Raw genomic sequence first — 27,701 nt, 5'->3', positions numbered from 1 at the left:
CGGCCGAACCACTCACGCATCGTGAGCCGCAAATGCTCTTCACGGAAGTCCCGGTTGCATCACGGCCAGCGCGCTCACGAGCGGCTGAACGCGCTCGTGAAGTCAAAAAGCGCGCGACGCCGCTCGCAACGCCGAAACGCACTTTGTAATAGCTCCCTTCAAACGCCATTGCTCTTCATTCCATCGCTCTCCTTTCCCTCATCTGCTTGATTCTAGTGGCAGCATTCATGAGGTTCATGGCGATTTCGAGGAGTACAAATCAAATTCAAAGGACAAAGCTATCTAACAACTCTCTGACAAGTTTTCAGAAGGGGAAGTCGAACGATTGACTGATTTCAAACTTTGAACGATGATTTGGAGCTTTACTGGAATTCGAACCTCTAATTTCGCTCCTTTGAATTTGTCAACGACAACTTATATCGATAGAAACATAAAAAAAAACGTCGTTGTAGACTTTTTGTAAAAAAATAAGCTTCAATTTCATAAAATAAATAAATTAAAGGGATATAATCTTTTCTTCGATCAGAGACAGCTATTGGGTATTTTTTTTTTACCAAATATCGACAACTTCAAATTTCGCCCAAGAAACATGGGGTCAGGATTTACCGAGAAAATATCATTTTTTTGTCAATACATTAAACACTGTATATTTATTCTCGGTTCACAAAGTACCATTTCTGACTGTCATTAAGAATGAACAATAGAAAATAGTGATTATTGGGTTTAGGTGCATTTTTTAAGACACGAGTTAATCTAGCATAATTGATGATCAATGAAAGACTTTAAATCGCACAAGCAGAGATTTGAACTGAACCTTTAGGTTGTGGTATAAAAGCTAGAATTGACATGAAAGTTGGTAAACAGAAAAGCGTTTATAAATTGCGCGATGTAATGGGTGCGCGCGCGCTCACTGCAAGGGTGGCGCTAGAAAGCGCGCAACTCACGAGCGCCGTGAAAAGATGAAAAGCGTTCACGTGACGCCGAACACGCACAGAAGAAATCGGAAATTCGACCACACTAAGCACCACTCTCGAAGAATTTCGCTTTTCCTCATCTTCCTTCTTCTATACCGATAGAAATTATGTTTATTTTTTTAATTATCCGATTTACTTTATTTTAATTGTATTTGAATTTTTTTATTCTTTTTTTTTTAAGTCGGAGTCCAAAATAAGGGACTTTTTCTGCTCTGAAATTTTCGAAAAACGTCCCTTAAATTGGTTCAATTTAACATTGAAATCAATGATGATTGTATGATACAAATGGCTGCTCCTGGATCGCGCGGAATCCTGGATCGCGCGGATCCCGGATCGCGCGAATTCCTTGATCACGCGGATCGGGTGATTCAGGATTCCGCGCGATCCAGGATTTCGAAAAAAAAAATCAGAAATTCAATTCATAATTTTGCTTTTCTTATTAAAAATGGCCAGAACTATTGTTAACATCGTAATTCTTATCTTTTCAATTCAGAAATATAAGAATATCAAATAAATAGAACCTTCAACGAAGTCATCATTCAACTATTGTTACTAACCCAGGGTGAAAAATGGCGCGTGATTTGCCTGGGATCTCGCGCGCGCGGCAAAAAAACCTCCCAGAGCGCGTGGGAGGTGGCGCCATTATCACAGAAAATTCTGTGAGGTACCTAAAAATCGAGATCACCCACGCGCTGTGAGCTCACAGAGAGCCTGGGAGCGCACGAGCACTACGGCTAGTGCTTTACGCGATGCGCGGCGAGCCCAAAAAGCATAAGCGCGCCGTAATCTCAGTGGGGGCTTATTGTGACCATGTAGTCGAAATCAGATGCAAATAGTACCGGGTGATTAACACAAAAAAAAATTCCGGAAGTAAAATGGATCATGTTAGCTTACTAATTTAAAAGAAAAAACAACTTCTGATCCGCGAAATTTACGCGAAGAATCACCAAATTTTTCGTTATACAGTCATAAACAGTGAAAATAATTCTTTTTCTACCCTAGAATCCATCATCAGATGTTGTCAAGCATTTAATTTTTGTTCAGGACGTCAGATCAGTTATAGTCTATAACTTATAGAGGGAAATGATGCTGCAGTTATTTTGGTATCATTGAAATCAGCTAGAAAATCTATATTTATAACTAAATTTTCAACAAGAGCAAAGCATTTTTCACCGTGAAAGTCCCTTTTTACATTCAAGCTTTGAGAAAAGCGTAAAGTCACTTCGCCTCGCGAAAAAATTTAGCTCCCCCACGCTCTGTGAGAAGCCAAAAACCTCCCACACGCCCTGGGAGGTTTTTTCACCGCGCGCGCGAGATCCCACAAATATCCCACGCCATTTTTCACCCTGATTGTTAGTTGTTTGATTTCCGGGACCTACTTTTATGCGCAGGGATTAGCAGCGTGCAAGTTCCATTTGGAGGTGACAAATGGAAGGTAGTCCAGGATTTTCGCAGGGACAGACAGTTATTTGAGAAATTTTTTGAAAATAATCAAGAGAAGGAAATGAAGGGAATCGTTAATGATGATAAATAATTTATCTTAAATAAGAATAGCTCTCAATTTTTATCCTAATCTGTCCCTACGAAAATCAGTCACTGCCATCCATTTCTCGCCTCTAAATGGAACTTGCGCGCTGCTTATCCCTGCGCATAAAAGTAGGTCCCGGAAATCAAACAACTAAAAATAGTTGAATGATGACTTCGTTGAAGGTTCTACTTATTTGATATTCTTACATTTCTGAATTGAAAAGATAAGAATTACATGGTTTAACAACAGTTCTGGCCATTTTTGATAAGAAAAGCAAAATTGTAAATTAAATTTCTGACTTTTTTCGAAATCCTGGATCGCGCGGAATCCTGAATCCCCCGATCCGCGTGATCAAGGAATTCGCGCGATCCGGGATCCGCGCGATCCAGGATTCCGCGCGATCCAGGAGCAGCCGATACAAATCGTGCCGCAGATTTTCATCATTTTGCGCCAAAAAGTTCCTTATCTTGGTGTCCCTTATTTTTGGCTCTGACTGTATTAGGACTTTCTAAAATAATAAATTTATCTATCAAAATATTTCTAAAAAACAAATTACCACAAATTTAATTGCGAATTAATTATTCTTACTTAATTATTAAAATTTTTTTATATAAATTGTTTATCATTTCTTCCTAAAAAACTTGTTCAGTTTCGCTTTTTTTTTGAAATTTTGTCTGCTATTTGGGTTGAGTGTTTTGAGAGAAAGCGCTCGCTTTAGCTATTCATCCCTAAAGAGAGGGATTTTTGCTTAGCAATAATTTAACTGCATCAGAAGTTCTGTCTAGTAGTACTTGCTGGCAGCTAAGTCCGGAGGCCGAAATTGCGGTTCACGGTGCGACTCACGAAAGGACTCACGAGCAGGCTAAACCGCAAAGTCACGTGAGACCGCCGTCTCAGCTCTTTCTTTCGGAGCTGGAGCTCGACCTTCTTTCCAGTTGGAAGCAACATCACCCTTCTTCTCGATTTGGCACCTTTCGTGAGACTTCCACTCTTCACGAGATCTTCATCTTTCATTCAAGGTGTTTATCCCAGTAATGAGGAAGTGGACAAGTCCTCTTCTAGAGCTGAGTGATGAACTGCAGCTCTTAGGATCTTTCGCAAGGGTCGATTTTTTTCTTCCGAACTTCGGTGACAGAACTTGACAATTTACACTTTTGGAATGAATTTCAAGATCAGGAGGAGAAGGGAATTATTTTGAGCTCCATATCTGCTGCTTCTGAAGAGGAACAGGTTGTTTTTCAGGACTGTGAAATTGGTTTTCGCGATCTTTGGGAGTTGATTGTGGCTGATCACTCAACACAGCTCAGCTCCACTACACCCTGCGACGTGTGGTGGCGGCGTTTTCCCACCAGACCGTCTAAAGATGAACCGCGCCAGTGATGATGTAGTAGCCCAATTTTTTTCGTAGTACACCTTTGTCAAAATATTTTAATAAATTTGCCACTATCAATTAACGCAAAAAATAAGACTCTCTTTAATCGTCATATAAAATTTCAAAAGGTTCCTGATCGCCTTAATCTTGTTCTGTTTTTTGTACAGTCTCGCTTTCGTTGATCAAAAATTACGAAGAAATTCTCAACGAAAACCTGAATAGACAAATTATTAATGTTTTCTTTTAGAAGATCTTCAAATCACGTGAGAATTTTTTGAAACTTTTTCTCATCGTTGATAACCGTGGGATAATTCGGCTCTTAGCGCGACTAACAGGAAAGGAAGACATTATAAAATTAAAAACGTGAATTTAAAAGTGCAAAAATCGAAAAAGAAGAAAAAATAATAAATTTGCGCGGCGTTGAAGGGAGCGCGCAGTTGCGCTCACGAACGCGCGTGAGAGCTTTTCCTCGTGAACCGCGCTCGTGAATCTGATTTTTGACATGACGAAAATGACTATTCAAAAGCTGCGCGCTCTTTTCTACAGCTCTTTTTACGACTCCAGTATTCAAGGAGGCGAAAGCAGGGACTTGTGGAAATTGTCATGAATTGGCTTGTTGGGAATTGAATTAAAATTTATAAATTAGAAGCTAGTTGAGTTTTAGCTTCCACAAATCAGAAAAATCTTTTCTTTCAAGCTATAAAAATTCGAAATCCTCTCATTTGTCAGGAATTCGCAGAAAAGAAATTGAGTACCTCGAAATTCCAACTTGGAATTTTGGGTCGTAGATTTTGATGAACTCTGCAATTAAAATTTCGGACGAATTCAGCAAGTCGATTTTGGTAAAAAAGTAGTTTGATATCAAAATATCTACCCCTCTCAGTGACCACCAGAAGAAGAACTTTTTCTCAAATTAAATGTGAAAGCTTTTCATCCTTCACAAAAGTTAATTTTATTGCTAGAATTTATTAATTTTATTACGAGAGACAATTATTTTTATTTAAAAACTCATTTTTCAAGATTTTCAGATCCTAGGTTCGACGATGGTATATCGTAATGATTTTTTTGAATTTTTTAATTTAGCTTTATTCAAACCTAGACGAAGGTATGAACTTCCAAAAAATGTAATTGTTTTAAATTTTTGAAACAACCTCTTGATTTAAGGGATCCCCCCCCAATTTTCCCAACTCTGACCCCTATCTACTTTTTACTCGTCTTGCGTGTGGGTCTGTAAAGGGGCTCAAATTGAAGCCCGTTTCTTGACGAGCAAACGCATGCACGATAAGCCCCTAGTTATAAGATTCACTTATGCATTAGAAGCCGTCAAAGTGACTTAGGTTGCCAAAAACGGCCATTTTCGGCCATTTTCAAGTTGTATCTACTTTTTTCTGGCCTTATGCATTCCTTATATTACTTCATTGTTATGAAGTTTAGACCCTTGGCTACATTTGCATGCATGATAAGTGTGATTGATAAAGTAACAGAAGAAATTTCTAATGAACAACTTTTTGAAGCCATTTTTACCCTTTTTTAGCTTCAAATTGCTCTCTAGCGCCAATTTGTGGCCAGAATATCTAGTGCGGTTATTATATTCTTATTCAGTACATTCTAGGCTTTCGATAGACCCCTTATTCGTCTACTTTTGATGACACTGAAAAGTCGAAAAAAATTACGATTTTCACGCTAAGTTCATTTTACATGCATTTTCGCGATTTTCAAGTGCAAAAATTTTGGGTAACGATGTTTGTAATCGGGTACAATTAACCATCAAAATGATCCTTATGAAACGAGGAATTTAAATATGGCACTGGTAGACCCGTCATAAAGATTTGAAAAATCAGGGGGGGATCCCTTAAGGCGCGTTTGAAAATAGGCCAAAATGGCGATTCTTTTTTTTGGCTTTGGCCGTGGGCGCGTTGGCTCCCAGAGTGAGATCGTCACCCGAGGAGGGACTTGACGGAGTGGACCTCGTCGCTCGCGTTGTGTTTGCCCCTCAAGGGACTTGTGGCGGCTCTAACGCTGCCCTCGACCGCCCTCAGGGCCAAAAAGAAAAGAGAGAGAGGGAAAGAAAAAAAGCGATCTAGATTTCCTTCGCGAATCGCCTCCTTCGCCCTGGCAGGGAGAGAAAACGCACGAGAAGAGAAGCGTCGACTATCTCAGCCGTGTACTGCCCTCGGCCAGCGTGAGCCACGCCGTCAAAGAAACCCAGAAACTTTCCTGCTGCCTGTCTTTCTTCCTTGTTTAAATGGAGAAAGTGAATGCTGAGCGCGAACTCGCCAAAAAATAAAAAAAAAGAAGAGAAACGAATTAGTGACGACGCCTTTGTCTCATTCACTCTATCACGTAACACCGCGAAAACCAAATTAGAGCCTTCCTTCAAAGAGAACACTGTAAGTTGCTAGAAATGCTGCCACGATTTGGAAAATATTACTCTTATTGTTCTTTCTTCCTTAGTTTTAAATTGTAAACTCATTGAAACCGTTTTTACTTTAAAATTGTTGTAATAAATTGAATAGTGTATTTAACATTATCTGAATAGATTAACAAACCCGTGATTCATTTCATAATTATTGACTATTATTTTAGAGTTGATATGGTCTCCGAAAGCGGAAAAGTAGTTACGAGTCGCAACTGGGACAACATCAGATACAAGGACGCCCTCGAATCGTGCCGAATCTACAACAACCGGTACTGTTTCTAAACGCCAGCAGATTTTAACTGGTTCAGGATGCTGCGGGAAAGAACTGCGCGAAGAAAAGTCGCCGAGCGAGAGTCCGAAGTGTCGATGATTGCCCAAGTAAAAAGATGTGCCCACCATCGCCAACCAGCCCAGAAAAATACTCAAGTGAGAAATGAAATCAAACATTTCGACCAAAATATAATTTACTAAGGCTAACCAGTACTATTTGAAGCAACAAACAAAAGCGCTTTTCAAAATTGTACAAATTATTCTTGTACGATAATTTTTAGTTATGTTTTTAAATCTTATTCGTTAGTTTTCATGGTTTTGGGAGGTATAGTAAACCAATTGGAGCGCCTTCGTTTAAGTACTTTCATCTAGTGTTGGAGGTGGTGTCGGCGGTGGTCTCTTGCTGACTGGGCTCACGGCCAGCGTGAGTGACTGCCGCCGCCGCCCGTGTTCACGGAATTCGTGAAAAATGATGGCGTGGCGCTGATCCCCTTAGCCAGGGCTGCCGTGAGGCGCTTCGTGAAACCTCTCGTGAACAGACGGGCGAACTTGCGCTTACCACACTCCCGATTACTAGACATTTGTCCTGCTAGTAGGATTTTGCCACGCGAGGACTAAAAGTTAGCTCCTTCACGAATGTTTCGCTTTATACATTTGCCTAGCTAATATTGCATTCATTTCTTTGTTTTCTGTATGACTTGAGCGGCCCCTCGTATCCTTATGTTACTGAGCGACGTTTTATATTGACTTTTTATATTTATTTAGGTGTTTTCCTACCCATCAACAAAGTTCCGATGCAAAACGCGCCCATCACTAGAAACCATGTGCCCAAGCGACCCTCCTGATAGACCAAACACACCCGATAACACTGCCCTCGACGAAATCCTCGCACGGTAAGTTCTCGCTCCTCTAAGCACTTCAAAAGATGCTCGGAAGCCTGAATCTGATCTGTAATTCAGCCATCTTGCGAACAACCCGAATTCCGACGAGTCGGATGACGAAGAGTATGGAACAAAGCGAAAAAAGAAGACTAATACTCGCACGACCAGGAGGCGTAAAACAAATGCTTATACGTAAATTATTCATTCTACGATACCAGCAAGACTTTAAAACTTTCAAAAACTTCTGATTCTGCACTTCTAATAACAATGATGATTCAACAAAACTGCGATTTATTCTGTGAAAAAAATAGTTGTACGAATTTGAAGCTTCCTCTTGGCTGGAGAAAGATCTTGTCAAAAGGTCATCCTCTGTTGCTTGGACGAAAATAGTGTCGCTTGACAGACGTTAGTTGGGAAAGGTGAAACTCGATGCTGCAAGACGGGCAGTACCAGTGTTTGAAAAAATGGTGAGCGCGAGCCACGAGCGCGAGCGAGTGAGCAAGCGCTCATGCTCACTCACTCACGTTGATTTCGAGAACCTTTGCTCGCGCTCGCTCACTCACCATAAAATTCCAAGGTCCCAGCTTGCGCTCACTCACGCTCGCTCACGGTTATTTTTAGTGAAGTCACCCTCATCACAAAATCATTTGATATTTATGAAATCTATCTTGATATTATCTTTTAATCTCGTAAGAATACACATGATTAACTTATGATAGTTAAAAGTCCTTCAAATTTAAAAGTATTAGAATTTTTCAAGAAATCACTCAATGAAAACGTTGTTGAAAAGCTGCGAGTGAGCGTAAGCGAGCGAGCGAGCGCTCACGCTTGCTCACTCATAGAAAAATCCTGGTATCTGCGCTCGCGCTCGCTCGCTCACCAAAAAATCAAAAGAGTCTGCTCGCGCTCGCTCACTCGTGTTAAAGTTCTGAGGGCCTCTGCTCGCGCTCACTCGCTCACGAGAGTTTTGACCATTATTTCAAACACTGGGCAGTACCGGTAAAATGTTTGTAGGCCAGATGGACGGGTACAAGAGATACAGTACCTTTTGAAAAGATTCAAATAAGTTATGTCGAAGGAACCTTCAGTGGAGATAATGAATTCCGAAAATGATAAATATCAATTGATATCATAAACGACTTTTGATTAAATTAATTATATTAAATAATGTTTAATTTTAAAATAATATAATTTCAATTTGAATCCCGCCAATATCCCATATGTCCACAAGGGAAAACATACTGTCCATGATTTATGAACTGAGTTGAACAATTGGCGCAGATCCTGGTTTCTTGCGAGTGTCTTCGTTTTCGACTTGAGCAGGACAAGATTTCTTTTTGTAGTCGTATTCCCCTTCTTTCAACATCTTTCAAGTCATGTTCGTCGACTTTCTCAAGGGCTAACTATGATCGCTTTTTAAATAATGAAGGAATGCCAGTCTTTCCCTTCCTTTGATTGCTGTACAGACTTTTTTCTGATCTTCCAAGTTTCGGGAAAGCTCTTTCCTCAGTTTTCTTTCAGTCGATTTCAATTCTATAAGTTCTTTACTCGTAGAAGAGATTAGCAAATATAACTATTTCTTCCAATCTAAACAGACGAATAGAATGGAGCGATGACGAGTCGTTCATAACCGGTTTTTTCTCACGTCCAAGGCCGTGTACTCTTATCTTGTATGTACTGTTGAATATCGAGTCTGAGTAATCCTCTTCTAAATATTGCCCTACTGCTTGATTTAACAGTAATTGACAGCAGAAGCGTAGCAGCGAGCCTTGAATACCCGAAAGTCGAGGAAGACAGATTTAGATCAAAATATTCTCAAGAGAAGCACAATTTTAAAAACACTCTTTGTTATGAATTTTGAACTAGAGGAAGCTTCGAATTTACAAACGACAGAATCTTCAGTAAAAAAGATATTTGCTTACTAGTCGAAAATCTAGCCTTACTCTTATTTAGGACGTGGCGGAGTTTGAAGATCCTGCTGATTTCTTTCAGGGATGCCTTTATACTTTTGGTGCGCTTGAGTTGCATTATTTTATTTTAATGATTTTAAAGTGCTTTATTCTCCAGCGCTAGTGTTGCTTTTTATGACGATGTATATGATATATTTTGGTTTTCAAGAACTGATACTGTTCAATTATTTATAGAGCGATCTTGAAAACTAATGAAGTTCTTTCTGAATTTTTCGGCAAATTATCGAAAATCTCGCGAAATTCAGAAACGGAGGAGATCGGAACTCATCTCATTTGGTAGAATCAATGTTGGCAGTAGAACGCCTGGCAATAGAACTCCTCAACGATCTGTTAGATTCAGGAAATATGGGCTTGAAATTGTAACTTTTAATTTGAAATTTTCTCAACTCTTCATATCAAGCGACGCTGTTTAAAACTAAATATTGAAGTATATTTGGCAGTATGTAATAAATGTACAATTTTCGAGGGGTCAATTCGCGTATGTTTATCCGATGAAAACCATTTGATTCTGCGTGATCTGGTTCGCACGATCTGTTACTTGGAGTAATGGAATGTTGTTGCGCTTTATGCACGCGGATAGCAGTTCTTCGTACGTTTTGTTTTCGCCTTAAATTCATCAACAAAATGACAAATCAAAAAGAACATACCAGTTTGTGGGTCAACATATCCCTTCTGCTCTGGAGATTCCGGTGTCAGCAGTCCGATAACTCTGTTATCAACGAGATTCTGTGATTTCGCCATATCAAGAGGAATTCTGAAAAATTAAAGAGCTCGATCGTAGACTACTAAGATACCTATATCCGTATGCTGGGTCGACCAGTCCGCCAGTGGAAACTTGAGCCTCTAAGAATCGCGTGCCTTGCATTTCACCAACGATGCCAACCCGGATAGCCTCAACTAACGGGACAGGACCTGAATGGCCGGCAATAGTAAAGCCTTTATATGCTCGTTCAGCCTCTAGTAAGCTGTGTTCGAATATCTTCGGCACCCAATTATAGGAAATTCCATTTTGTAATGATGCTTTTTCTCCAGTTTTGGGATGAATAAGTCCACCTGTAGCAATTTGAGCTAAACAGGATTCAAACAAACTTGTAGAACGACAACTGAAATACCTTGAAGAAACTCTATTGCTACGGATCGCTTGATTAGGCGAAGTTCTAGCGCTTCGGTGAAGGAATAAATACTTCCAGTCTCTTTGTGTAATACACCTCCGATCGCACCAGAGCCACCAACAAATGGCATCAATTTTTCTTTGATGGCTTTCTCGTCTATTTCGCCTTTTTTAAACTTAATATGCGATATGAATAAAATTGCAAATATGAACATCTTTACCTTTTGAAGAATCTGCTGGTCTATCATTCCTGACTTTGCCAAAGTATCAAGCTTGTTACCAGCATTTGACGGCTGTAAAGGCTCATCAAACATTGTATGATCAATTGATTTCGCTTCTTTTGGGATTGCTAGGGCTGGATCGATGTAAAGCACGCGGAAACCACTCTCTGGATCATCTTGAGCTGTATCGTAGAGTTTGCGGTACGACTCTCCAGATTGTCTTTCATGGGTCAAAATCTGCTTTAATACTTTGATTGCCTATTCGGATTTTAGCCCTCCCTATTTTGGAGTACTCCCAAAGTCTCAGTGTCGATAAGTCCAGAACGAAGCGCAACATTTGTAGGTACTCGATGTCGTCGGCGTGGACAGATGAGTCCGCCGGTCACAAATTGTACCTCCATTATTCTGTAGGCCATTCCTTGTGGAACCATGCCGAGTTTCATCGCGTCAAAAAGAGAGAGGATCTGGCCGTTGACTGCTTCAAAGCCAAACACTGCCTGCTCTGCGAGAAGTAAATGTCGTTTAAACTTGGACGACACGTAACCAGCCGCTAACGCTTCTTCTACTCGCATTTTGTCGCCTGTTTTCGGATTGATCATGCAGGCCAGACAGGCCTGTGCCTCGAGTAGCATTATTGCCTGTTTTTTTGATAGAAGACCCTTTTCAAATGCTTCGGATACGTTGTTGGTCTCTCTTAAAGAATCGTTTTGTGATTAATGGTGAGCCATTTACCTCGTTTTGATGTCGAGTACTCCACCGACCGGGGTATCGCCGTATAAAAATCTCCAAGTGCAGTTCATGATCTCTTCTAGGCCTATTTGTCCAAGATGAAGCTGTTGTAACTGCGAGCTAGTAACGAGTCCAGTGACGTAAAGATTGAGTACAGTTGTTTTGCCGTGAAATCCATTAGGAACCCAGAGTTTGTCCGCGCCTATTCGAGTTGCGATTTCTTCCCTGTCAACGTCTAGTTGATCACGAGAGAAGTCAACCATTTTTTCAACATCAATTCCACTATTTAGGTTCTACAGTTTTCTGTCTACTTGTAAATTAACTTTTTCGGGAGAGATATTAAAAAACCTTTCCTAAATTGACTCGGATCATCTTGAAAGCTAGCCTGTGGCTGACCATTGAATCCTCCGCGAATCTCTTCGTCGTACTGGGGTGGTCCTTCATCAATCTGGTAGTGCTCGTCTTTACCCTGGTAATTTGTATTTGGATGGGAGAATGTGTACATTTCCTCATTGACATATCCTTCTCCATAAGTTTCAGCTGACGGCGCCATAGATACCTTCCGCGACTCGAGAGGATGCTGTAAGTTCTGCTCCCCGATTTCCTGCGCGGGAAAGGACTTTTCCACTACTTTTTCTTTTATTATTGATAAATAGCCATTATTATCGAAGCACGATTCATCTGACTGTGCTTCACTATCGGTTGTCTCTACCAACGGTTTCACTTCTTTTGACACAAAGTCTTTGAATTTTTCAGATCTTTTAGTGTTTGATACTTTCCACGGTAGTAGCGGAATTTTATCAAACAAACAACGAGTCCTTCGAAGAGTTTTAAGGTGATCTGCAGGAAAATGTCTACTTCTTTTGATCTCTTTTAACTCTTTGCCTATATGCACCGCAAGAACTTCTATTACAAGAATTATAAGGCAGACGAACAGTTGTATGGATAACGCGTCCAGTAAATAGGAGGCCATCCTGAATCAAGTTTCTCTTGCATACTACTTTCAGGACAGCTCTATTTGGCTGGGGACTTTTCAATATGGAACTCTGCCGCGGGCTCAAAACGCGCACCAACGAACGCGCAACAAAGCGGACTACCAAAATTCTAACGATTCTTCATCGTTCCTTTATCTGACCTTTAGAGTCTGTATTTGCAATAGACAGCAACAAGGAAATCAAGAGCTCTAATTCTACCATATTTTTTTAGCGGGTTCTTTTTTAAATGGTATTGATGTAAGTAAGATTATCGTTGTGCAAGCAGTTGATTCATTATTCCGACTTTATATTTATTCGAAAATCACGAATATCTGTTGATTCAACGTGTCCAGCTGCATAATAAACTGCTGCGATAAATAAGAAGAATATGGAAAGAACGGGGGATAAATGACAGACGGAGCGCGTTATGCTCTCGTCATTTGCATAAAAAAGATTGACGATATACTTGTTTATAGTTATGTTGACGAACTTCGTCAGGCGAAGCCCTAAATTAGAGCCTCTAATTTTCATTGTTTATTATTTCGTGAATCTTCATTCTGTCAGCTTTTTTTCAGGAAGGTGATGATAAACCTTAACTATTATCATGGAAGATAGCCTGGTCGTAAATGAGGGGCCACTCGTTGCATGAGTTTTTTTCGTATCCATCCGTGGCTGTCGATTTCTGAGAGTTTTGGCTCTAATTTTTGCTATTCTCACGCAACAAAATCTCATTGAAAACAAAACGTAATCTTACATATTCAATATATGTATGTAATGGTTCGTAACAGTTTGATTCAATTTCAGAAAAATTATCATCAGAAAAATCCTCAAGATATATTTTAATTACATTTGCCTTGTCCATATTTCGAACTTCGAAATCCATCAATTTGTGTTTTGCTTTTCGATCATTGAGCAATTACTTTCATTTGAAGCGAATATATTCCTTAAAAGTCTTCTCTCTTTCATATTATTGAATTATTATCCATACTTTGAATAAGAACATCACAAATATAGAAAGCCCCTTCGTTTTGATGAAAGTCTTTGGAGCGTTGCTGAGATAACCAATTTGGCACGGCTGACCAAATCGATCAGGAACGCTTTGGGACTTTTTTCAGAATTACTTTTCCACATTTCTTCATATTATTGTTTCCAGTCAATAGACACGCATCGTAAAAACTTAAATACCAAGAGAATGTCGGAGCAATCCGCCGATACGGGCAATGATAAGACAAAGGCTTTTATCTCCTTAGTTACTGGTGAATGATTAGACTTGCTTTAAAAGCACTTACAGAATATCAACGATAAAGGTGCGAACATGGAAGATACCTCCCAAGCAACGGACATTGCAGAGAGAGAAAGTGCAATCAAATCACAAGAAGATAAGTTGAAGTATGAGCATATAATTTTGTTTTTGAAACTCAATAAAATATAGAGCGCGGTATGGAAATATTGACCGGCGAAAAGGTTCGATGCTCATGAAAAAACTCAAAGGTGAATGAATGTACTGAGTAGAGTGAGTAATCAATAATAAGGTTCTGGAAGAAAATACTTTGACTCCGGCGACTACAACATGGAAGTGGTGAAAATGAGCAAGGTACGACATTAACTTCCAAAAATGTATGATGATGGTATGCATTTCAGAAAGACCCTCGTCACAACCCCCTGGCACGAGTGAACAGTGTCGAGGGCCAACCTGCTGTGACAAAAAGCGCTGATCTGCCGCAGAAAGTAAAACAACCGCTCAAACGTCAGAACTCGAAGGTAAGTGATCGCTAATCACTTCTTTTGCGCTCATCACTTAAATCCAATATTTAGCTTGTCGAACATTCAACTTGAACTTCATCGACAATGGACGTTCACTCCTTGGTGCGAGATTTCGCCAAAAAATTCTCAAAGTCAAACATTCAAATAAATTTTAGTTGCGCCAATGTCGTTGTCTCCTTTGATTTATGTATGGAAAACACTGATTTATTTTGTTTTGAAATGAACTGAACAGTTATCGTAGAGGAAGGGTCAAGATGTAGATTTTTTGACAATTCGGTGATGACTTTAGTATTGCTACTATTCTATACGTTGACGATTGGCTGGTCCGAGGCTTCTGGGTTCACTGTGGTCGATTTTAAAAGCTTTGGTTCTCCGTTTGAGTTTCCGCCTGTTCCTGCAACTGTGGACTTTTTCTTCCGAAGCTTTCCACAGGGGAAGCAGCAGACTTTTTGACCTCTAAATCTGCGTTTATTCTGTTTCGACTGGGATGACTTACGATTTGATTCGGAAAAGGATTGTGAAGACAAAAAGAAGAAGGAGAAAGCAAAATCCAATGCTAGCGCCGAGGAAGACATTTGACATGGCCATTTTAGCTCGCAGATTCTGAGAAAAAGTAGTGAACTCTTGCGACAATTGTTGCTGTATGAGTTCTTTTAAGATTTCAACTCGAAGTTCTTTAGTCTCTGTTGGCTTTTTATAAGAAACCGGCCTGAATTAAGACGTAAGTCGATATTGTTGACGATGTTGTGGTTGTTCTCTTTTGCGGGTCTAAGATACTCAACTTCTACCAAGCAAATATTCTTGAGCCCGATCCTATGTTCATCTGCTCTCTGACACAAGTTGCGCTTTTATAATCTACAGTTCTGCCTCAATTTATTAATTTTTAATACGATTGCAAATTTTTTGATCAATTTCGAATGGGCCCAATATTTATAAGGGGTCATAACTCACTAGTGTATTCCGTCTGTCGGGGCGGAAACATTTATCAAAATACGGTTTTTCCTTTTAACATCTGCGCATGTAGAACATCACAATTTTGTGGGTAAAGATCCATCCACTCTACGCGGCCTGTTATGTCAATTTTTGCGACGAAATCCGGTTCTGCATCATAATTCTTCTGCTCTATTACGAAAGAGCATGTTGTCTTTATCAATACACCAAAAAGTGAATTTCTCCTAAGTTTGATGGTGCTAATTGTCATAATTGTTACGTGGATAAAAAAAAATATGTCAAGTCGATTTTCGGGGGCTGAAATTGGTAGCTACGCAAATTTGTGAATTTTTCGGAAGTAGAGATTTGGCGGCGAAGAATTTGTGCCTATAATTATTTCACGTTTGAAAGTTTCTCAGGCGCATTAGCTGCCTCTTTGATAATCTTATATGTAGGGTGGTATCGACACGACAAGATTTCGTAAGATTTTAATTTAGCTAGAACAGTTTTGCGTGACTTTGAGACGGTCCATCCGTGCTGCGTCAAGCGGAAGGATCAATAGCCTCAAAATAAGCGTTCCTTTAAACCCGACAAAGAGCAAAATAGACTTTTCCCTAGGTTTACTTAGAAATAAAGGGTTCCAGAGAGATGATTCCATTCGTGAACTCGATGGAAATTAGGACGTTTTTAAATCTCAAAGATGTTTGACAGGAGCCCTTGGAAATGGTGGCAACACGCCAACTAGAACTGCGAAAGAACTGGCTGAAGAGAACGAGGAAGAGAAGCTTGACTAGCCGTTGTAAATATATCGAGTTTATGGAAGGTGAGGAGTCCAAATAGGTACAGATTTGAAAATGAGATAACAGCTGTGAGCTAGCGCGGCGGTTCAAGAGTAGCTTGGGGGTAGAAGTGATGGTAATCTAGGTCGTAATCGGGACGGAGCTCTTCGGTGCAAGCGTAATTCGCAAAAAATATGGCGGCTAAGCATAAATTTAATTTTCCTACTTACGAAGAAGTGAAAGAGAAAATCAAAAAACTGGCCAGAGAACTCAAACCAGGTCTCTCACTCCCCTTAGTCTATCTTATAACCGCGGTAATTTGGTTTAGGCGATCCATTCTGCCTACAGAGCTGCTAGTTCCGGACGAAATTGCATTCGTAGAGCCTGTAAAATTGTGTGGAACTATAAAGTGGAAAATTTAAACAAATTTGCGAACGGAAAATATCGACGACGAAAGTCAATCGTCAGAGTAAAGCATTACTCAATTCGTTGCTGGTTTGAAGAGATTTCGAATCAGCCTGAAGATTGGCAACGAAGGTTAATTTTATTAAAAATTCTTTTTCTAATGAACTCCTAGAAATATCCGAGAAATTTGCCGCCAATTAGGCTCCCCAGATGAGCCCATCGTCCAGTTTAAATCAGTTTATAGCGAATTATAATTTGTACAAACTCATATTCATTATGTATTCATTGTATATTTCTCAAAATCTTGTACATTTTGTATTTCATCGTCGAAATATATTATTCAAAATTCCAGTTTGCGTCAAATTATCTCTCTAAGGGGGGTAGCGGATGTTGATTTTATCTGCGATGCAGGGCAGTTTACGCTATTGATCCGCCGCACTTGCTCGCATCTGCATGGTCCCGAGACAACGAGGTGAGACCACCTGCATATTTGGACTCCTCACCTTCCATGACCCCAATATATCAGCATTTTGGCGCGTTGTTATCACTTGTCGCGGTGTCCTCGTGAAAAATCAAAGCGCGTGAAATCAAGCTGCGCCGAATGAGACCTTTCCCTTTCGATGTTTATTTCTTTCGCGCAATAACATAGTAGCCGACTCCAGATGCAGGTGCCGTGGGTCACTGCTCACTGAAAATATTGGCAAAAGGCATTCTCGCGTAGCATGTCCACAAATCACACGTCCATATCAGCAAACTTAAATTTTTCTGAGCCAATAAATTATTGGCATCAACACATTCTCTTATGAAAGAAAATAACGGTGGTAATGCCTTTCCGCCTTAGAAGTTAAACTTAGAACAAGCTGTGCTTAACAATATCTCACTGTCGAGAATTTTAACAATGGACGGAAACGAAACTGTCAAAAAATAATTGTCTTACTTGTAGAATTGAAGAATTCTAAAACTTTTCAGATCAGAGTTTTTGGTAAGCCAATTTATTCTCAATAGTTGTTTTTGAAATCCTGTAGCTAGAATCATTTTCAAGAAATCTTTCACTCGTTGCTCTACAAGTAGATACCACGGGCTACTGAAGGTTTCTTAGCGAGATAGAGAATTATTTTAAAAGGCTTTCAAAAGAAGGTTCCACGATGACCTAATAATCACTGGTGCAAGTGTCGCCTTACCATATAATGAAGTTTCTTCTCGATCTTTTTACGTTTGCGATGGGGGCAGAGATTATCTTCTCAAAGTTGTTCAGCCAAAATCTAAAGATATGTCTACCATGTTTGATCTGAGTTTCGCGAAAATTCCAAAAATAGAACTAAGTGTTCAAGCGAGACAAACGCGTAAGTACCCATTGTTGATACCAGACGGTGCGGTCGAATCGAAATTCTCAAGTGCTCTCATTTAACATTAATGCCTTTGCGCGGCGAAAACGGGATGAATAAAAATCGAAAAGGTTCAGAACGGGAGCCCACTCAGGATTTCGAAAAATCAATCCGCTAATGAGGTACGCCGGCGAGGAAGAAAGGAGGAAAATTTTCTCTTCAGATGCATAAGCCACCACTCATTGAATGCTTTTTCGTAGGAGTTTTCGGCGGAGAATCCACACTCCTTGTTCGACGAACATCAATTAAATAAACTCCAGGGTGTACGACAATTTCATACAATCATACAAGACATAACCCTTATTCCGACTAGATCTGTTTACCCGAGTTTTATACAACATTGCGAAAGCGTTTCAGAAAACGTGAATTGCCAACGAGTTTCAGACAGTTGAGATATTTTTCATCACAGTAAAGACGGAGTGTAGGATAGTGTATGATTTACGCCGATAAGCAAATTTTTCAGTAAGAAATAATTTGGGCACACGCGCGTGGCATTGTCCCTACTTCCGACGAGCGTTTATCTTGCGCGGTGTCAATGAGACACCTGCTACTTTTCAAGAGGCCATTTTGCGCAGCTTTTCTTAGCGCAATAGTAAATCCTCCATTTGCGACTCGAATTTCATCTCCGAAAATTCGCTCTTCCGAACTTTAACCCACCTGTACACACTGGCTATTTTTGAACTTATAATTTCCATTGATGGAAATATACGCTGAATTATTCTGAACAATATCTACTCTCGCAACAACTGCTGACGGAAAATAACGAAGTCTTGTCAGGAGAATTAGTGTTGCAAATCAATACCAAACAAGCCTGTGCAACCTAAAAATATTTTGGCTCTCTAGAAGATGTTTGAACCAAAATATGAGCGGTATGTGCGAAAGCTTTATATTAACAAAGTATTCTGTTAACACTCTTTGTCTAACTCTCTCACGTTAATTCATGCTCTCAAAATGAGAAGGCAAAGGGCAATTCCAGAGGAGCATCCATCTCGTCTGACATCTATTAATGACTTCGATGTAATGTCGAATAAAACGACAGAACGAGACGGAAATCCGGAAGTTGTTTCTCGTGATGACGCGTTGCTTTTTTTATTGAAGCTAGGTCAAAATCGATCCATCAATCGCACATTTTAAGACGATGAATGAAACGGTAATATCGTTATCTTGTAAATTTTTACCTCGGCAGTGAGTCTCCTATTTGAGCTTTGACTCGTGCGAAGTTTGTAATTACGAGGGAAGCCGAAAAGATGTGAGCTTATTCGTTGGTTCTGAAGGAAAAGGGCCTAATCGAAGACATACAGCGTAAATACGACGTGAAGAGCGCATCCACGCGTACCACAGCGTGAAATCGCTGCAGCCTGCTGCGAATTCGTTGGGCAATCGATTTGCCCTAGTTCCTAACCGTTACTCGCCTCGATCTGACCTTGTACTGGGTCAAAGTACCTCATCACTTAGTCGTCAAATTACGTGCGACCAGATTATTTCCAAGATAGCAAGGGCCGGTTACTTCTCTTCAATATTTAATAGTGATGAGTCTAACCTTCTGCGCTATTGTTTCTTGCTTACGATCCAGAATATCTTTACTTTTGTTCCTTTAAAAATGCAGTCGAATATTTACATCCCAGCCGGAACAGAAAAGCCACGAGCTTGACCTACCCATGAGCTCAGGCCGCCTTTCAAGGCGTCATAATGATTGCTAAAGGAGATATATTTGGGCACAGTTCCCGCCATCTTCAATCGGCTACCGCCTCGCGGTGTGATGCAGTAGGAAGGAAGTCGGTCAACTGTGACTAGGCCACAGTGACCATCAAGAATCTTACGTTTTACGCTCTCCGGATGGAGTGTTTATTATTACGATTATTCTTTTGATTGTTCCCTATTTTGTGTTAAACAAACACTGTAGCTGGTTCTTACTTTTTTACAAATTCAATTTGATGAAGCGACTTTTGGAGTGCGATACTATTTTCAAAATAGTATTAGTTCCTGCTGGTTTTGTTTTTAGGAAAACTTCATGCACTTTCATGATTGCGACCTTCATCAACTCTAAAAATGCGAGATTGTTATAAAAAAAAACGTCAGATCATCATATCTTTGTCAAATTTCCTCATTACCCAAATTTCTAATTTTTTTATCATTTGCACAGTTTTGCAACGGAATAGATAACTACACATTCACTCGATTATTAAAGACCCTTGATCAAAAGTGAATAAAATGGGATTTTGAGAAACGTTCTGATGATTGATTTCCCATGGAATTGGAAGCAAAGAGTAAGCGATGGCCTTTGATTGATGTAAATCGTGCTGGTGTTGGACGAGACAATAAGGGAGAAGGTGGAACGAGGGGGAAGCCTGAAATTTGCGCGGAGAAATCGCACCTGGAGAAACGCTGGGAAAGAAATGCGCGATGCGCCGCCGCCACTAAAGCTAAGCGAGGCGCCGCGGAATTGATGGCAGCAGCGAGCGCACTTTTTGCGCCTGTCGCGAAAAATCAAACAAGCTGAAATCAAAATCTCTAAATATTCTTAACAGAGCATTAACGGGACTATCCCATAGAGGTTCTTTATCGAACTGAGAAAGAGATAGTAGAAAGGAAGACGACTGTTTCCGCCGCGCCGCGCTACTTCAGACAGGTAATGTCACGATTCCATATTTATTCATAAGTGATCGGATTAGAAAACGTGAAAGAAAACGTGGTTCTGCACGCAGGCAAAATAAACATCATCAGTAGATTTTAGATTGCAACCATAATTAATTACTTTATGTAGCGAAAGTTGAATTATCATAAACCAAACGAAGAATTATCGCGCCAGGGTAGATTTTACATTTCTCATTTCGTAGTGCGCCAATAAAACTCTTAGTACTCGATGTTTTCGTCGATAAGTAATTTTAGTAGAACACATTTATGGGAATATTTAATGAGACACTCGAAACTGGGGCGATAGTGTCGGATCAAGTGGCCGATTATTTACCCAAAATGAACATTTTTCTTTTAAAATAAAACTGCATCTATCGTGGGAGATTAAAATCGCGCGCCGACTTCCTGTCGGGCTTATTTGCGGGAAATTTTAGCGGAAATAAAGTATTTTCCGGTGAAATGTCCCGCCCATGTACTCAAATGAAACAAACGACATTGACCGACGGGAAACATTGAACTTTGCGTATCGAAATTCTGATCGGGAGCAGCAAGAAACTCAATATTAGACCTTCTGTAGGATTCTTATCGGTCCTGGAGCGTTGCGATCGATAGGTAAAACGCGCGCCTGCAGTGATAAGATGGCGAGGTTCGATTATTGTTCGATCAGGATCGCGATTTCGATCATTCTGAATTTATAAGGTGCGACCGGAAGATCGGTGTCAGAATTTCTCTTTTTCTCCCGTCCTTATATTTAGTCAATTGGACGGCATCGGCCTAAAATAAAAGATCAAACGCGCGCCTCAATTTCGAAAGGAAAACCTGCCACTTGTCCATAGGAACACGATACACTAAAAATCATTCTAGTGCACAGGCGTCTTGTGAGCCCGAGCGTTGTTGTGATTGGTATTTTTGCAACGAATATTAAACTCACGACGGTTTGGCCCGACAACAACGTGAGAAACGGGAGCGAGCGGTTCCTCACTGATCGATTTCTATGCATTTTCGCAGTAATGAAGAGAGTTATAATTGACGTCGATAGTGCATTCATCGCTCTTTTCCTTTTCGTCTGGGAAGAACACTTATCTTAACGTCACTTTTTCAGGTTTCTTTCCCTTGCCAGAAAGTCTTCTGTCAGCGCATGTGCGAAGTAGAATCAGAATAGAAAACAAACGACGTAAACCTCAGCTTCCATCACGATGCAGTCACTCCAAAATGATTACTGTAAGTAGCGTACTATGACGAAGAAAAGGAAACACGGGAAATTGAGAGTCGTTGGGGTGGTATCACCTGCTTCAAGTTTCTCCTTCGGACAGCTCCTAAATATTTGCTTTTGGCCTGCAGTAAATCTACTATTTTGTACTGTGGACACACACAGCTAAACTTTATCATCCTAACGCGCGCTCAAGTTATTTTATGGGTATATTTGAACTGGAGGTACTTGAAAACTGGATCAACAGGTTAAATTTAGCCCGTATGCGTCTTCCCACACGTACTACTGCCGCTATTTTTACTCAACACGATTCGCTTAGTCCAATCAAGAAAATCTGTCAATTCAATAACCTATGACCAGACGGATTATCTAAATTACTCCAAGGCTCTTTTTTGGCAACGGCCCAGAGCGAGTCCCCAGATTGCATCCCTTCCATTTGTGAAATGTGAAAGAAATCGGACATGGCCCCAGTGCGGAAATCGTTTTAGATAAAGTTTGCCTTTTGCCGGCGAAAGAGTGGAAATAAGATTTACGCAAAACAGAATAATTCGTTTAGCCAGAATTGCATCAGCATCACCAGAGAGCCGCCGGTAGAAATCAGCTTGAAACAAAAGGGTTTAGATTTGCATTTTTTCTTCCGAACCTTTTTAACAAAAAACGCTGACTATACGCTTGTATCGATTTAAACCGGACTTTTTGAGGTAATTAATATACTTAAGTGTTGGTCCCCTGAGATCTTTTACCTAAATTTCCCTTGACCATCAACAAATGGTCCCAGAGAGACTGTCTCAAGTTTGAGAGCATAAGACCTTTCAAATAAATTGATTCATAATTGAGTTGTTTCTCCTCGCAAATAGGGATTATCCAAATCCTGGGGAGAGCTTCAGCTCTCAAGCGTTGGCTCGCTGCCCGAAGTTTTCAGCAGGCTATCTGTATAAGCTCAGAGAGGAGGAAGGCTAAATATTTTAGCAAAGTGTCATAATAATAAACCTCGCACGGGGTCCGATCCTGCTCAAAGATTCTATTTCCGACGAGATCGCGAGTATAGGGATCGTTCTCGCTCTCTCTCTCTCTCGATGTAGAAATTACCCTCGAGGATAATTGTGAATTAGAGGCTTGTTGAGATGGCATTCGCTCGAAATTATGATGCACGTTGAGTGCACCTCTAGCAAGGGGAGATAAGAGGCCGAGCGCTCGGACAGGCGTATCTCTTTGATACTTGCCCGGGCAGCGAACTGACAAAATCGCCCAAAACATTCACACGTTCCGCGTTTCGGAGTTCAGACAAAAGCGACTATTACAATATTTGAGCAGACAGCGACGCAAAAGCCTCACAACTTTTCAAAAAGGCATTGTATTGCTCCGGAAGTAGTATCCACCCAGACTGGAGCCCCCCCGTCCTTGACTGGAGACTTGATTCTTGACCATCACATTTAATTTACCAATAGTAAAATTCAGAAAAGCTAATCTTTCTTTTTTAGTGTTGGAGCTCGAGCAAATGGCCCCAAACCCACGAGCACGCCACTGCCGTCACTTGGTAAGTCGTACAAAAATCCCAAAAATCTGGACTAAGTAGAGGTTACTGGCTTTGTTTTTGACTGATTTCCGGGGTGTTTTTTGTACGAAGGTTCTCATCAGATTTGATCACGTTATTTTCTGGTCGGCTACTTGTTTCTGCCAAATGTGATTTAGCTCCAACCAAGCGGGAAGGTCATGCCGCCCGCTCCTAACTAACCCAATCTGCAATAAGCAACAAACTCTGACTATGGGAGCAATGGAGCATGCATCTCCGTGGATCCGTAGTAGATTAATGATGCTTCCTGTAAAAAATAATGGATGCTTGTTTATCTTGAAAAATTTGTGCTCTTGACTGTTTTATCGAAGACAAAATCGATAACACCTTCGAAAAACCGTTCAGTGACAAGTTAGTATGAAGATTATGTGAGCTGATAAAATCTGGGCCGCCCAGATCTGCCAAGCCGCAGTTGCATTTACCTTCTTGGTTACTGGCGGAAGTGGCCTCAGTTTTTCGAGGATCTTGTTTTACCAAGTTCCCGCGTCAATTAGCACCAAATCTAACCAGTGCATTTTTGTGCCGAGCTAGAACTACTGCTTCCGAAGTGAGCGTATTGCGCATCCTATGTGGGTTCCAGTCAAACATTTTCGAGATAGACTTCCCTATCAGTGCCTGAATGCCCCTTAAAGAAATCGCAAGGAAGTCCGCCAGAAGTTTTGCCCTCTCACTAAGCTAGATAAATTGATGAATACCAAATACAGTATTTTACCAGAACGAAATTCTCAACTTATAACAGCTTTATTTAGGTCGACTCAAGACCGAGTTATTTTGGACTCGAATATCATGGCAAGATCAGTAGAGAACGGGCTTCAATCCTCTGTAGATCTGATGGAGAATTCCTCATTCGGGAATGTTCTTCTGACGCCTCCCAGCACATCCTCGTTCTTCGCTGCAATGGAGAAATAAAAAACTACAGACTCTTCTTTGACGAGATCGACCATCTGTACTCTGTTGGCGAAAAGTCGTTCGAGAATGTGATCGACCTTGTTCGCGATGGCCTTATTCATCTTTTCATCGAGAATCGCGCAAAAAGCTACATTGACAACATGGAGAAGACATCCGTATACGTTGACATCAAACGCGCAATCGAATCAGAAGAAGAGATTGACGCTAGAATGGTCCAAAGGTAAACAAGATTGAAACGAGATTTTGCCTTTATTGTGCTGGCGGAAGGGGAATCTAACTTTTTGAGTCACCTTCTCATTCCTCAACCAATGATTCGACTTCCGAAACTTTGAATAGTGGTATAATTTAATGGCGCCATCGTAAAAAAGAATATTTAGTTCCCCATACGCTGCGATGCCCGTTGATTCCTACATTTCCGAGTCCTCGTCATCCGGCCTCTACTCGCAGTCTGACGAGTCTTGTTCCGAGCCGGTTTATGAAGCTATTTCGGATTCGGATTTTTCAGCTGACTTTTCCCGCAAAATTTCTCTCGGAACCATTGGGACACAGAAGTCTTCTCTTTCTAACATGTCCACTGGTTCTACTGGTAGGCAATCAACTACCTCCTCCGAATCAGAGAGTCTCCAGTCACCCACCTCTGCGAAGAAGGTACATTATTCTCTCAAATTATGATTATAAACTAATAATTCTAGCGCTCTGTATTTTCATCAATCAGACGAAGCTTAAACTTTTCGAAGAAAAAGTCCCGCCCCGCACCAGTCACTCGTTCAAAATCAACACCAGCCACAGCAATAAGATCTTGCCTCAAAGGTCCCCATTACGAGAAAGAACACAATTTCAAAGTTGCTAATCTCAAAACCAACAGATACTGCCACTACTGCGGAAATTACATGTGGGGTCTTGTTCACCAAGGCGTCCAATGCTCAGACTGTGGCACAACTGCTCATAAGGTGAGAAAGGCTGAGCGAGCACGAAATCCTCTTGATTTTAGAAATTTTCTTCCTTGATTTCAATTTTGATTTTAGAATTGCTCACGACACATTCCGAATGATTGCTGTCCGGATCCGAAATTAGTCCAGAAGGTTTTCGGCGTAGATCTTGTCTCCATTGTCAATTTACATGGTACTGTGAGGCCGTTGGTTGTTGGGCTCGTAGTTTCGGAGCTAGAACGGCGCGGCGCTTATCGAACGGAGGGACTCTATCGCGAGAACGGAGATGGCAGCGTGATTGACAAGTTGAAAGCACAGATCGACCACAGTAAGTACATTGCAAAACGATAAGAGACAGATGAACATTTGTTCCACTACAAATATAATCTAAACAGTCGCACGCTATTTCATAAACGCATTTTAGGTGTGGCAGAAGTGCAGCTTGACCAAGTTGACAGTTACTCCCTTGCCTCGCTCCTCAAGCTCTATCTCCGCGAACTTCCAAAAGCACTGATTGATGACTCGATTGTCGCTCGACTTTACAATGCTGTCGATTTATGTAAGTCTATGTCAAACTGAATTGGACATTAACTCGTTAATTCTAGCAACTGAAAATTTCGCAATCGCAGTAAATATGATGAAGACTGCATTCGACTCATTGCATCCCGCACACTTGTCCACTCTCCGATTTCTCATCAGCCATCTTTCACGGTAATTGGTACCCGCACTAGAAAGGAACTAATCGAATTAAGAGTCGAGAGCTGTAGCAACGTCAACAAAATGACCGCCGGAAATCTCGGCGTCTGTTTCGGACCAGTCATATGCCGCGGGAAGCAGCAAATGAACGCAACACAACTCTCTGAAGCCGTTCAAGAGGCTCAAGCACAGAAACGGCTCGTGTCTTTTCTGATTGAGCATCAGCACTTGGTGTTTACCCGAAGTTGAGTGAAACGAAACTAAATTAAAGAAGCACAACTACATTTACTATTCCGAAAAATGGGTAGATAAAAAAGTTCAAAAAACGGAGCGTTCCGCGATTCCGATGCTTTATGTTCAACTGCAAATATTTATCGACCCTGTGAAAATACGCAAATAAAATTCGAACATGAATTAATATATTTTCTTTGTTTATTTAGACCAGTAAGAATGGTCCAGTATCGACAGTATTGTAGACAGAAAATCGCTCTCTTCACATCCTTTTTTTGATTTTGCCAATTTGTCTCTAATAAAAATTACATGACGACGATTGTCATTTGATTTTCAACATAATGATACTTTGCTGATCACGTTTTAACAATAAACACTTGATGTTTAGATAACAAGCTCTTCTCGTAATTATCGGAACATTTACAAAACAAACAAAACAATGTTCATAATGATCAGAAATATTCATTTTTTTTGACATTTATTTCGCCGAGAAAGATATTTACAGGAGAGAACAAGGGCCGGAACTCGTTGATGAAAGTCGAAGGCTAGGGACAACCCAAGCTGGAAACTCCTAAATTATTGGTTACCTAACTGATCTGCTGAAGAGATGTTAATGCTGCTGAATTAAAAATAAATATGCAAAATGATAAAATTATGAACCGCTATCGAGGGAGTATAAGGAGAGAGTATCGTCGCTGTCTGAATATGTGGAGCTGGCCGAATCGTAGGAGTCGTCTTGCGCACCGCATCCGGAGTTCTCGGGATAGGTGACTAAGTAGAATATGACAACTCAAATCGTATTTGACAAGATTTACCTGTGAATGAAAGCCCCTGCGAAGTTTTTGTCAAGCTCCATGTTGCGCCAGTGCCCGACTTTGAAATGTTCTCGATTCCGAGGAGAATGTCTTGAGGGATGTGGTGGCTCATGGCGTAAAGTTAAAAGCTGCTCTGTTTAACGGCTCTTCGATGTTTCTAACAATTGTCTTAAACAAAAAATATGAAGATGTGGATTGCCCTTAGGCGTGTGAGAAAATATATGCTGGAGATACTCGTCTAGTGCACCATTCCGAATTATAGATTTTCTCATATTGCGCCCTTGACCATCGTCAAAATCATTTTCGGGATCACGTACGCACCTCCTCGACTAACTGTGTTAATTGTTTAATGACTGTATTTATCGAAATTTATTGAATGCAATTTAGAATTATGAATCTTCTTCGTTTATTCTACGAGATGGATATAATCGGATCTCGTGAGTTACAAATCTAGCATGGTTTTTGAGGGTTTTTTTGCTTGATTGACTTTTACCTCTTGATTCTTTCGATCGGAGGGTGACGATTTCTTGAAGTGGATTAAATTAGTTTCTCTCGGCCTATATTTAATATTGACGCTTTTCAAAAATGGTAGATGAGTAAATTGGTTGAATGAAGGTTATGAGATATTATTTTAAAAGTGTTATGGCGCGAATGCCGCGAGGCATTTTCTAGGTGGATCATTGATGGTGGTGATGATGGCACCACTGAGCTCCACCTCCATCACAGCTCCGTTATCATCGCAACTAACTACCACCCTTGCGTAACCTCAGGGATAAGCCTTTACTCAGTAATTTCACAGTACAAAATACTCCAGAAGCGGTTTAACACAGAAAAATATTTTACGTACGGCTTTGTTTGCTTAGAAGACTTATGATTTTGTTTTGTTTAATGATTAGCTCTTATAAAAGCCTTCTATGCCAGTATGCTTTATTGAAAGTGATAAACGGGTTAATAACACTAGCTTTTGCGCATTTGACTGGTTGCATTTGGCG

General features: G+C 40.5%; 5 protein-coding genes and 2 long non-coding RNA genes across 8 annotated transcripts; 3 read left to right on the top strand and 4 right to left on the bottom strand.

Moving 5' to 3' along the window:
• Nucleotides 1–5,954: 5,954 nt before the first annotated feature.
• Nucleotides 5,955–7,764, top strand: LOC145707492 (uncharacterized). Its single transcript, XM_081785025.1, has 5 exons — nt 5,955–6,264; nt 6,461–6,562; nt 6,602–6,719; nt 7,329–7,456; nt 7,523–7,764. The coding sequence occupies exons 2-5, from the start codon at nt 6,468–6,470 to the stop codon at nt 7,638–7,640; spliced, it is 459 nt and encodes a 152-aa protein (XP_081641151.1). The 5' UTR covers nt 5,955–6,264; nt 6,461–6,467; the 3' UTR covers nt 7,641–7,764.
• A 2,064-nt stretch (nt 7,765–9,828) lies between these two features.
• Nucleotides 9,829–10,969, bottom strand: LOC145708520 (desmoplakin-like). The gene is made up of 5 exons (XM_081786199.1): nt 10,747–10,969; nt 10,527–10,701; nt 10,209–10,482; nt 10,062–10,168; nt 9,829–10,020 (listed from the first exon to the last, which is right to left on the bottom strand). The coding sequence occupies exons 1-5, from the start codon at nt 10,837–10,839 to the stop codon at nt 9,899–9,901; spliced, it is 771 nt and encodes a 256-aa protein (XP_081642325.1). The 5' UTR covers nt 10,840–10,969; the 3' UTR covers nt 9,829–9,898.
• A 46-nt stretch (nt 10,970–11,015) lies between these two features.
• Nucleotides 11,016–12,028, bottom strand: LOC145709081 (plectin-like). The gene is made up of 3 exons (XM_081786764.1): nt 11,861–12,028; nt 11,479–11,768; nt 11,016–11,439 (listed from the first exon to the last, which is right to left on the bottom strand). The coding sequence occupies exons 1-3, from the start codon at nt 12,026–12,028 to the stop codon at nt 11,016–11,018; spliced, it is 882 nt and encodes a 293-aa protein (XP_081642890.1).
• Nucleotides 12,029–13,641: 1,613 nt separating this feature from the next.
• Nucleotides 13,642–14,285, top strand: LOC145709080 (alpha-endosulfine-like). Its single transcript, XM_081786763.1, has 5 exons — nt 13,642–13,838; nt 13,882–13,940; nt 13,982–14,043; nt 14,091–14,210; nt 14,265–14,285. Exons 1-5 carry the CDS (start codon nt 13,765–13,767, stop codon nt 14,283–14,285), a joined length of 336 nt encoding a protein of 111 aa, XP_081642889.1. The 5' UTR covers nt 13,642–13,764.
• Nucleotides 14,286–14,413: 128 nt separating this feature from the next.
• Nucleotides 14,414–15,140, bottom strand: LOC145709582 (uncharacterized). The gene is made up of 2 exons (XR_014134907.1): nt 14,710–15,140; nt 14,414–14,669 (listed from the first exon to the last, which is right to left on the bottom strand). It is a non-coding gene; the product is annotated as an uncharacterized LOC145709582 (long non-coding RNA).
• Nucleotides 15,141–20,191: 5,051 nt separating this feature from the next.
• Nucleotides 20,192–26,067, top strand: LOC145710648 (N-chimaerin-like). The gene is made up of 10 exons (XM_081788443.1): nt 20,192–20,341; nt 21,449–21,567; nt 23,038–23,093; nt 23,879–24,258; nt 24,416–24,686; nt 24,731–24,988; nt 25,064–25,295; nt 25,392–25,526; nt 25,573–25,678; nt 25,720–26,067. The coding sequence occupies exons 2-10, from the start codon at nt 21,543–21,545 to the stop codon at nt 25,910–25,912; spliced, it is 1,656 nt and encodes a 551-aa protein (XP_081644569.1). The 5' UTR covers nt 20,192–20,341; nt 21,449–21,542; the 3' UTR covers nt 25,913–26,067.
• A 303-nt stretch (nt 26,068–26,370) lies between these two features.
• On the bottom strand, nt 26,371–27,338 carry LOC145708332 (uncharacterized). Of its 2 annotated transcripts, none has more exons than XR_014134821.1 (4): nt 27,203–27,338; nt 26,710–26,877; nt 26,555–26,665; nt 26,371–26,465 (listed from the first exon to the last, which is right to left on the bottom strand). It is a non-coding gene; the product is annotated as an uncharacterized LOC145708332 (long non-coding RNA). The 2 variants fall into 2 exon arrangements; XR_014134822.1 differs by having other exon boundaries at nt 26,710–26,866.
• Nucleotides 27,339–27,701: the final 363 nt, after the last annotated feature.

The sequence above is a fragment of the Oikopleura dioica genome, chromosome XSR (genome assembly GCF_907165135.1).
Source record: "Oikopleura dioica chromosome XSR, OKI2018_I68_1.0, whole genome shotgun sequence".
NCBI lineage: Eukaryota > Metazoa > Chordata > Appendicularia > Copelata > Oikopleuridae > Oikopleura > Oikopleura dioica.
Note: the sequence above shows the minus strand (reverse complement) of the source record. Positions and strands in the feature narration are given on the sequence as shown.